This window comes from Colletes latitarsis, chromosome 14, assembly GCF_051014445.1.
Source record: "Colletes latitarsis isolate SP2378_abdomen chromosome 14, iyColLati1, whole genome shotgun sequence".
Lineage (NCBI taxonomy): Eukaryota > Metazoa > Arthropoda > Insecta > Hymenoptera > Colletidae > Colletes > Colletes latitarsis.
Window position 1 is genome coordinate 8,340,307 of NC_135147.1, and position 11,532 is coordinate 8,351,838.

The 11,532-nt window shown below is 50.0% G+C and overlaps 1 protein-coding gene across 1 annotated transcript; it reads left to right on the top strand.

Annotated features, from left to right (window-relative positions):
- The first annotated feature begins 273 nt into the window (after positions 1–273).
- Positions 274–3,314, top strand: LOC143350236 (uncharacterized). The gene is made up of 2 exons (XM_076782188.1): positions 274–1,631; positions 1,754–3,314. The coding sequence occupies exons 1-2, from the start codon at positions 274–276 to the stop codon at positions 3,312–3,314; spliced, it is 2,919 nt and encodes a 972-aa protein (XP_076638303.1).
- Positions 3,315–11,532: the final 8,218 nt, after the last annotated feature.

Genomic DNA, 11,532 nt, shown 5'->3' on the forward strand with positions numbered 1-11,532 from the left:
CTAATCTGGGGACTTGCATATGACACGGAAACCGAGGGGGAGTCGGAAGTGGAGGATTACAGGGAGGATTCTGGAGGGAAGAAAATTAAAAGAACAGTGTCCAAAGTATACGCAGGGGTTAAAAGGGTCGGTAAGTACATGGCAATGGGAGAGAACATCAGACCCGAGATGCAACAGGCAATCCTAGATACTTACCTGGAACTGAAGTACCTGGAAACATACCTACAGGAGTACACTAACAGGAAGAATAGGATGAGATAGGAGATAACGGAGATGAGAGAGGAACTAGAAAGGATGAGACGAAGAGAGATAGAAAGGGAAAAGGAAATAGGCGAGATTAAGAAAAGAGAGGAAGATAGGGAAAAGGAACTTGAGGGGATGAAGAAGAGAGAGAAGGAACGGGAAAAGGAAATGATAGAAATGAAGAGGAGAGAGGGGGAAAGGGAAAAGGAACTTGAATCTAGGATGGAGGAAGATAAGAAGAGAGAAAGGGAAAATAGGGAGGAAATGGAGAAAATAATGGAGAGAGAGCGAGACAGGGACAGGGAGATCCAGGAGTTGAGAGGAATGCTGGGTGCGGGACCCAGGGGGGATACGGGTACACCGGCACCCAGCAAGCGGAAAATACGGTCACCTCCGGTGGACAGGGACATGCATGATGCGGAAAGAAGAGTTAGACGGAAGGGAATGGAAAAGGAGGGGCTCAGGGAAGGAGAAAGGGGGGACAACGGTCCCAGGGAAGATGGAAGGGAACAAGAAGGAACAGCCAAGGTCAAGGAGGCACCGGGGAGGAATGAAGGGGCTTCCACTGGCAATGAGGGCGAGTGGGTCTCTGTAACGAGGAGGGGGAGGACGAGGATAGGAAGCACAGGAGTGGGGGTGGCACGGAAGGAGGCACTGGTCCAAGGAGGAGATTGGACCAAGCCGACAACAGAGACGGGGGCAAGGAAGAGGCCCGGAGGGAAAGCGGATACACCGAGGATCACGGGACCAAGGACGGAGGCAATCTGTGTGACTGCGGGGGCGAAGACGTACGCCGAAGTCTTCAAGGAAATAGCGGGGAAGGCCAAAACGTGTTTGGAAAATATTAAAGTAGTGAGGAAATCGAGAAAGGGGGAGTTAATAGTAGAGTTTACGAAGGCTGGGTCGGCGGCAAGAAGTAAGGACGTGATTCTGGGGAACCTAGGGGAGGAGTACTCGGTGAGGGCGATGGTCCCGAGGACAGAAGTGGAGATTAGGGACTTGGATCCGATCTGTGAAGCCACCGAAGTGTTGGAGGGATTTTGTAGTGCCTTCGGGATTGAGGAGAAGGCCGGAGTAAGGGTCAAGACACTCCGATATACCTACCTGGGGACTCAGATTGCCGTGTTGGAGTTGCCCACGGCACTCGCCGCCAAGGTGGACAACAGGAAGGTTAAAATCGGCTATACGGTGGTAAGGATTAGCATAGTACCAAGGGTCCTGAGGTGTTTCAGGTGCCACGCTTTTGGACATATAAGCTATGGGTGCGGAAGGAAGGATATCGGAAGATGTAGGAAATGTGGTGAGGAGGGGCACGAAATGCGGGACTGCACAAAGGATCCTAGCTGTGTATTGTGCAGAGAAAAGGGGATGCCAGCAGATAGGACCCGGCATGTGGCAGGGGCAGTTAGCTGCCCGCAATTTCAGGAAGCCCTAAGGAGGAATAGGGCAGCCTGCAGTGGTTGATACTTACCTTCTTGCGGATCCTGCAAATCAACTTAAACCATTGCAGGTTGGCCCAAGACCTGCTTCTGAGGGCAGCGGAGGAACTGCGAGTTGATCTCGTCGCCATCGCAGAACCCTACCTAGTAAGGGCCGACTGGGTAGCGGATATCTCAGGAAGGGCGGCGATATGGGACACAGGGTTCAACGGAAGAAGGTGCAAGGAAGACAAGATGGACAAAGGGAACGCATACGTCGCTGTTGAGGTAGAAGCGGTGACGGTGGCTAGTTGCTACTACCGACCTCGCCTCAGCGGTGACGAGTTTGCGGAGGTGCTAGGGGAGCTTGAGGAGAGTAGGGGGAACTGGAAGAGGGACCTCGTGCTGGCGGGTGATTTCAATGCGAAATCTCCGGCCTGGGGGTCAAGGACATTGGACGTGAAGGGAGGAATTTTAATGGAGGTGCTGGCCAGGATGGGTCTGGAGGTCGCGGACACACGAGAAGAGTACACCTACGAGAAGGCTGGAAGGACGTCCAAAATAGATGTGATGGCCTGTAACAAAGAAAAGCTAGAAATACTTACCTCCAGTGATGTTCTTGCAAAATACACGGCGTCCGATCACCTGTACCTACTGCACGTGTTCGCGGGCCGCTGCCGGGTACAACCTGCAGACCCTGGTGGGTGGAGGGTGGGCACACTGGATGCCCCTCGGATGTTGCAAGTGTTGGATGACAAAACAACGGAATTGGACATCACGCGACCGATGGATCTTAGGACTATCGAAAGGGCCCTTGACGCCCTAGTTACTGCCTGCGATGCCAGTATGGAGCCTAGAAGGGCAGCTCCCTTCTATAGGGCCACCAAAATATGGTGGACGAGGGAGATCGCGGAACTAAGGGCACGTACCAACAAGTGTAGGAGAAGGTACCAACGGGCTGCGAGGAGGGGGCGTCCCGATACACCAGAGCCCGCAGCAGCTTACAAGGAACATAGGAAACTGCTCAATAAGGAGATAGTTAGGAGCAAAATTAGGGCATGGCGGGAGCTTTGCGGAGCTGTGGAGGGCAACGTATGGGGATGCCCATATAAAGCAGTCATGAAGGCTGTCAGGCCCAGGAAGACCCCTCCTGAACTGACCGAGGAGAAGATCCACCAAATCCTGGAAGAACTGTTCCCTGCGGGGGGTGGCCCTAGGACACGAGGGATTAACTTAGCATGGATGCTAAGGGCTGGCATGAGGATGGTGTCAGAGGAGGAGATCCGGGTTGCTGCTAAGAACGTAAAGTTCCATAAGGCACCCGGCCGTGACCTTATCCCGGGGGTGACGGTTAGGGTAGTGGTGGAAAACAGGATAAGGCTAGTCAAAAGCATACTTGACGGGTGCATCCAACAGGGGAAGATTCCAGGAAGATGGAAGGAACAAAGGTTGGTATTGCTCCATAAGGAGGGCAGGGACCCGAACCTGGCCTCGGCATACAGGCCGTTATGCCTGATTAGTCACTGGGCAAAGCTCTCTGAATGCGTGTTGAGAGGGCGTATTCAAGAGGCCCTAGGCCCTAGGCCCTACAGGGTTGTGCTGCAGACAATTTGGGTTCCGCAAGGGATGCAGCACCCTGCAGGCACTTACTGAGGTCCATAAGATGGCGGAAGAAGCTAAAAAGAAACGAAAGTACTGTGTTTTACTTACCTTTGACGTGAAAAAAGCCTTTAATTCGGTGCCCTTTAAGGTAATAATTGCGGAAATGACCAGGAGGGGATTCCCACTCCCCGACGGCGTCAGCACGGTGTGTTATGCGGATGACACACTGGTGCTGGCCGTCGGGGCGCACTGGGGGAGGGCCATGCGTCGCGCGGAGGAGGGGTCGCAACGCGTCGTCGACCGGATCAGGGGGATGGGGATGACGGTGGCGGTCCATAAGACCGAGGTGATTGCGTTTCATACACCTCGGCAGGATCCGCCACCCCCTCTGATTCGGGTGGGTGGGGCTGACATCGAGGTGAAGCCCCAGATCAGGTATCTAGAGCTGATCCTCGATAGCCACTGGCGTTTCGAGAAGCATTTCCGCTGCCTGGTCCCCCGGTTGGAAAGGATGGTTGCGGCTCTGGGCCGGATCCTGCCCAACCTGGGGGGCCCGGCGGGCCGAGTTCGTCGCCTCTATGTGGCAATGGTCCAGTCGGTGGCCCTATACGGGGCCCCCGTCTGGGCGGACGACCTGGCTGCCTCCCGACGCAGCATGACTATGCTGCGTCGGGTGCAGAGGCGCGTGGCGCTCAGGGTCGTCCGCGGGTATCGGACCATGTCACATGAGGCGGCGACGGTTCTAGCGGGGATGCCGCCCATGGACCTGCTCGCGCGGTCGCACGCGGTGATGTACCGGCACCGCGTCGACCGTCGCGCGGGGGTGGGGGCGGTCCCGGGCGGGCAGGAACCTGCTTGGGGCGATTTGAAGCGCCAGGCCCGGCAGTCCGTGTTGCTCGCGTGGCAGGAGCGGCTGGCTCTGCCAACCGCGGGGCACCGGACTGTCGGGGCTGTTCGGCCACTCCTGAAGGAGTGGCTGGACAGAGGCCATGGCAGCCTCACCTACCGGCTGGCACAGGTATTTTCCGGGCATGGCAGCTTCGGAAGATACCTGTGCCGGATAGGGAAGGAGCCGACGGCGCGTTGCTGCCACTGCGACGCTGAGCAGGACACGGCGGATCATACCCTGGAGGTATGCCCCGCGTGGGAGGGGGAGCGCCGTGTCCTGGTCGGCGTCGTCGGGCGGGATGTCTCGCTGCCGGGCGTGGTGCGCGCCATGCTCGGCAGCGAGGAGAAGTGGAGGGCCGTGGCCTCCTTCTGCGAGAACGTAATGTTGCAGAAGGAGGCCGCGGGGAGGGAGCGCGAGCTTCAGCGGCGCGCTGAAGCTCGCGCTCGTGCGGTGGCCCGAGGTCGTCGCCCGGTCGCGAGGCGTCGCGGGCGGCGCCGGGTCGGACCGGTTGGGGGTAGGAGTGCCTCCCGCTACCGGTCCGACGCAAGGGGAGGCACCCTCGGCGGTCTGGTGCGGCCATGAACGCCCGGCCGCCGAGGGGTGGAAACGGGGTCGCGGGCGGTTGCGAGTTGGGGCTCGCAGCCGCCACTAAACGCGGCCCCGGGACGGATAGCGGCGGGATGGAGTGGCCCCGTCCCGCCGCTATGAGGCAGTGTGTCTACTGGGGGGACCGATTGTCCCCCCGGGGGATGGGCGCGAAAGCGCGGGCACGGGGAGGATACCGGAAGAATGCTCCGAGCGATTCCCGGTATCCTCCCAAAGCGTGCCGAAGGGTCACCGTGGGGTTTTTAGTGGGTAGGTCCCGCGCCTGTCGTTGTACGGGCGCGGGGAATCCCACACACCCCTCCCACCTCTCCCCAAGGAGGTGGGAGGGAGTCTTTCGAAGATTTTCCCCACGACAAAAAAAAAAAAAAAAAAAAAAAAAAGCTAGTAAGCAACCAATAATCTAAAAAGCAAGCAGTAAGCTAGTAAGCAAGCAGTAAGCTTGTAAGCAAGCAGTAAGCTGGTAAACAAGCAGGAAGCTAGTATGCAAGCAGTATGCTAGGAAGCAAGCAGCGGGCTGGTTAGGAAGCACTAAGCGAGTAAGGAAGAAGATTTTCCCCACGACAAAAAAAAAAAAAAAAAAAAAAAAAAAAGGAGGGGATTCCCACCCTACCTGGTCAACTTAATTGACGAATATCTGAAGGAAAGGAGGATTTTCTATAAAATTAACAACACCTGACGATGGAAAGACATGAATAGGGGTGTCCCGCAAGGCTCTGTCATTGGACCACTCCTATGGAATATAGCCTACGACGGTATCCTCAGGATGAAGCTCCCTAGGGGCTGCGAAAGCTTAGGTTTCGCCGATGATCTGGCGTTGGTAGCCACAAGTACGGAAATCCAACCTGAAAAAAAGAATAGAAAAAAGTACAAAAGAAATACTTACCTGGTTGAATCGAAACGGGCTGCGGATAGCGCCTAAGAAGACGGAGTTAATCTTCCTGAATAAGAAGAAACTCAGAGATCCGGAGTTCGGTGTCGATGTCCTGCAACAAAGGATCCGTGCAGGTGCGGAGATTAAATATTTGGGCCTCACGTTCGACAAGAGTCAAATTTTTAAGAGGCATATCGAGAAGGTAACCTGCAAGGGAATCAAGGTTATGTCGGCACTGGGAAGGATCATGCCGAACATGGGATGACCTGGCCATAAGACCAGTCTCCTGTATTATCATGTCATGAATGTCGATTCTCTTGTATGCTGCACCGATTTGGGCACGCTGGGCTGGCGTGGGAGCCAACATGAGAAGATTGGAAAAGGCGCAGAGTTTAGGCTTGATAAGAGTGACCAAGGCGTACCGCACGGTGGCACGAATAGTACTTCCTGTAATTGCGGGTACCGTTCCGATAGCGCTCAAGGTCAAGGAAAGGGAACGGATTCAGAGGGCAGTGGAAGAGGTGAAGGAGCTACTGGGGGTGGATCACCTGGACCTACGGGCCACCATATTGGCGGAAAGGAAAAGGATAAGGGAGGAAATCATAGAGGAATGGCAAAGGAATTGGGACCATGACGGGAGTGACAAGTTCACTCATAGATGGTTTCCGAGTATAGTAGGATGGATGAGAAGACCTGGTGGACAGGTCAATTATCATATAACGCAGTCTCTAACCGGACATGGTTCGTTCGCTGTATTTAGGAAGAGGATAGGGAAATCGCGAAGCGACTTATGCTGGTATGGATGTGAGGTGCCGGACACTGCAGAACACACTTATCAGCTGCAAGAAATGGGCGGACCTGCGACATAGACTGCGGGAAGAATTACATTTGGAAGAGGAAGAGGACATTAGCATCGAGGGATTGGGCATGCGGATGATCCTTGGCCAAGACCATTGGAACGTGATTCAAACTTATATTACGGAGGTCATGGTCGGGAAGGCTGCAATTGAGAGAGATATGGATAGAGAGGCCAGAAGCAGGCGAGCTAGGAATTAGGAATCAATATATACAGCGAGTGAACATTACAAGTGTTCATTTTATCAAGCCAGAATTTACTTACGTATTTACCTGACCTTTTTATTTATTTATTTATTTATTTATTTATTTATTTATTTACTTATATATTTATTGCTTTTTTGTTACACACTTAGTATGTATCTGTTACCATTTTTTGTTATTTTATTCATTGTTATTTTACTGATGGGATGGTGACTTTACACGCCTCTCATATTTTATTTTATTTTATTAGTTTGACAGTTATGTTATCTTAGTTTGAATATTTTATACTACTTTGTTTTATCTTATTTTTCCTCATCTGACCGCGCCACATATTATTATCATTATTACTATTTTTATACACTGTTTTATGTTATTCTATCATCACATATTTCTTTTCTTTCTATCATTTTTATTGGGCTATATAATAGCACCTTTACTTTTATTATGGTCATTGTACTACAATACTAAGTACACTTTCATTATTTTCATTGCTTAGTATTAGTATTATTTATTTATTATTGTTTGTTTAAATATCGCGTTAATTGACGGATTTGAGAACCGTTTAGAGAAATATTCAAGTTAACGTGAATTATAACTGAGAACCATAAATTCCTCGTACGGTATTGTTTTTCGTGTACGCGACATTCCAGAGACTCTCTGATGCGTAGTTCGGTACACGGAACGATACAGGTTAGAAAAACCATACGCGAGTGTTGGTTGCTCTCAGTCACGTGATCGACCCAATATATTTACTTGGGATCGATCGTCGAAGATCCATAAACAGAGAGGGTAGAGGAATATTGAAATTAAGAAGAGATAGACATTGAAGAGCAGGGATAGCGCCGCGAGGTGGTGATTACCCCTCTCGTGGCCGCGACTGCGGATGTCTGTTCGCTTCTTAGCTTCGAGACTCGATAGCGGGTCCGCGCAGCGAGCAGATCGACAAACGATTCCGCTCCGCGACGAAACCAAATCTCCGAATATAGGTTCTGAGAACACTCGAACCTTTCGTTGAGACTTTTAAATTGTTGCTCAAAATTAACTAAATCGGTGAGGCATTTTATCAGCCCCGATTATTGACTGTACAATCTCGCCGAATAGCACGTGACGCTCGAGTTACGTGGTCGTGTGAGGGAATTGATAAACTTCGGTTCCCGCTTGGCGAAATTATTAATAAATTTAAAAGACTGTGGGTTTTCGTCCAACTTTCATGTGACGTTTGTGCTACGTGGTCATGAAAGGGGAATCGAGATAAGAATCGTTTCCCGTGTGTCGAAACTCCAGTCTCAGCAAGGGCTACGGCCCGATCAGTACTGACGACTCCACGGACTGCTGCATTTGACGCGGTCGTGCGAGGCTGGCATTATCACGGACTGCTGCATTTGACGCGGTCGTGAGGCTGACTTTCCAACGTCTCGCTGCAACCAGCGGTCGTCGGAAGTCCAGTTTCGGCCAGTGGCTACGGCCAACTCAATACTGATTTCTCCACGGACTGCTGCATTTGACGCGGTCGTGTGAGGCTGATTATCTTCACGTGACGTTTGAGTTTCGCGGTCGTGTAAGAATTTGTCGTACGGACTGCTGCATTTGACGCGGTCGTGCGACAAGTTGAATTGTCCGCACGGTTTTGTATATCACCCCTAGGGTGGTCCCTGACCGATACCCTAGGTGGGCTCACCGTTTCTCAGGTCGGGGCTAAGAAATTCCGGACTTCTTAGCTCAACCTGCTCGAGCAACGCTCCTTGACCGCCAGTGAGTACGTACCCTGTGCGTAGAGCAACGCATAATGAGCACCGTGGTGTATGCTCCTTTAAACGTAAGACGCTACGTGCGCCGTTAAGGGCTACACCACACCGCGTCTTGTACGCAGGGAACGGTGAGAAACTGCGGTTTGGACAGCATTTGGAGCTTTACGACCTCCACCTGTTGTCCTTTCCTGCGGCATTCAACGATCGCTAAAAAGCGGAGAATTGAGAAATTAGATATCTTCTTCCGCACAGCGATCGAACGGTTCTCGATTTGTGAGAACGTTCAAATATACAGTCCACATACATATCTCAGTTCGTCGAGACGTGTCTGTAATCTCCGCTCTTGAGTGCGAACGGCACAGACAGGAGCGTGCGAGATAGAGCGAGACAGGCGACGCGACAAGCGTTAACAGGTATTTAAATCCAGCCTTGTCTTTTCTTGTTACAGAACAACACATCGCGAACTTGGCCAGGAGCAGCCGGCCCAGGTTTTTTTCCCCAGACGTCGTACCGACATCTAGGCGATTTTTTTTCCTTTTTTTCTTTTTTTGATTAAAAATAAAAGTTTAATTTCTTGAGCAAATTCTGGTGCATCAATTTATTCAATACCTTTTCCCAGTGTCCTTTCCCTCGTAATCCGGACCACGTCAGACTAAAATAACCCCCCTTAGGGCGGTTAAAGTCTTTAAACATTGTTTATTTATTATTATTTATTTATTATACTTATTTCTAGAATTATTTCTTATTATTATCATTTTGTATTATTATTATTTCTTTCTCTATTTTTATTCTTTCTTTAGGTTAACGTTTACGTCACGGTAGGTCTTATCCTAGATGTTCGGTTATACTTTGTATATATATATATGTATACGTATTAGGGTAATAAAGACAAGCGGGGAACTAACCCCGGCCTATTGTGATACCCCACCCTCGGGCTTCTCCTGACGGTGGGAAGTTTGCGTGCCCATTTGTCACCAGGACTGCCCTGGAGACCTCCGCGGGGCGAAGTAATGCGAAAAGCAGTTCCGCCCTGTGGTGTGGGGGTCGGTGGAGGGTTTTAAAAAAAAAAAAAAAAAAAAAAAGTATACTAGTGGGCAAGCTGTAAGCTAGTATGCAACCAGTAAGCTAGTAAGCAAGATGTATGCTGAAGAGAAAGCAGGTAGCAAGTAAGCAAGCAGTAAGCATGTAAGGAAGCACTATGTTAGTAAGCAAGCAGCTTGCTAGTAAGCAAGGAGAGAGTCAGTAAGCCAGGAGGAAGTTAGTAAGTCAGGAGGATGCTAGTAAGAAAACAGTATGCTAGTAAGCAAGCAGTGAGCTTGTAAGCAAGTAGTAAGCTAGTAAGCAACCAGGAAGCTAGTAAGGAAGCATTCGGCTAGAAAGATAGCAGTAAGTTGGTAAGAAAACGGTTAGCTGGTAAGCAAGTAGGAAACTAGTAGGGAAGCATTCGGGTAGTAGGACAGCAGTAAGTAAGTAACATAGCAGTGAGTTAGGATGACAGCAGGAATGTAGTAAGAAAGCAGAAAGCTAGTAAGCAAGCTGTGAGCTAGTAAGCAAGCAGGAAGCTAGTAAGGAAGCAGTAAGCTAGTAACCAAGCAGTAAGCTAGTAAGCAAGAAATAAGCTAGTAAGCATGCAGTAAGCTAGTAAGCAAGCAGTGAGATGGTAGGCGAGCAGGAAGCTAGTAAGGAAGCAGTATGCTAGTAAGCAAGCAGTGAGCTAGTAAAGAAGCAGTAAGCTAGTAAGCTAGCAGTAAGCGAGTAAGCTAGCAGTAAGCTAGTAAGCAAGCAGCAAGCTAATAACCAAGAAGTGAGCTAGTAAGGGAGCAGGAAGCTAGTAAGGAAGCAGTGAGCTAGTAAGCTCGGAAGCAAGCAGTAAGCTTGTAAGCATGCAGGGAGCTAGTAAGGAAGCTGCATGCCAGTAAACAAGCAGGAAGCTAGTAAGCACGCAGTTCGCTGGTAAGCGAGCAGGAAGCTAGTAAGGAAGCAGTATGCTAGAATTCAAGCATCAAGCTAGTAGGCAAGCCGTAAGTTAGATAGCAAGCAGCAGGCTATTAAGATTGCAGTTAGCTAGTAAGCGAGCAGGAAGCAAGTAAGGTAGCAGTATGTTAGTAAGCAACCAGTAAGATAGTAAGGATGGATTCGCTTTAACAAGGGAGAAGTACGTTATTAAGAAAGCTGTTTGTTAGGAAGAATGCAGAAATGTAGTAGGAAAGGATTAAGCTAGTAAGCAAGCAACAGTCTATTAAGAAAGCAGTTAGCTATTGAGCAAGCAGTAAGCTAGGAAGCAAGCTGTAAGCTAGTAAGCATGCAGGAAGCTAGTAAGGAAGCAGTAAGCTAGTATGGAAGCACTAAGCTAGTAAGCAAGCACTAAGCTTGTAAGCAATAAATAAGCTAGTGAGGAAGCAGTATGCTAGTAAGCAAGCAGATAATAGTAAGCAAGCTGTGTGCTAGGAAGCGAGCAGGGTGCCAGTAAGGGAGCAGTATACTGTAAAGCAAGCAATAAGGTAGTTAGCAAACTGTAAGCTAGTTCGCAGGCAGTAAGCTGGAATGAAAGCAGTGAGCTAGTAAGAAAGCAAATAGCTAGCATGCAAGCAGTAACCTAGTGTGTAATCAGTTAGCTAGTAAGCGAGGAGGACGTTAGTAGGGAAGCAGTATGCTAGTAAGCAAGCAGTAAGCTAAAAGCAAGCATCAAGTTTGTAAGCATGCTGTAAGATGGAAAGCAAGCAGCAGGGTAGCAAGAAAACAGGTAGCATGTAAGCAAGCAGTAATGTAGTAAGCATGCAGTAAGCTAGTAAGCAACCAGTAAGCTTGTAAGGAAGTTGTAAGCTAGTAAGCAAGCAGTAAGCGAGTAAGCAAGCAGCAGGCTAGTAAGCAAGCATGAAGCTAGTAAGCAAGCAGGAAGCTAGTAAGGAAGCAGTATGCTAGTAAACAAGCAGTAAGTTAGTAAGAAAGCAATCAGCTAGTAAGCAACCAGTAACCTAGTACGCAAGCAGTTAGCTAGTAAGCGAGGAGGAAGCTTGTTAGGAAGCAGTATGCTAGTAAGAAAGCAGTAAGACAAAAGCAAGCAGCAAGTCTATTGGCAAGTCCCTCAGGGGCTGC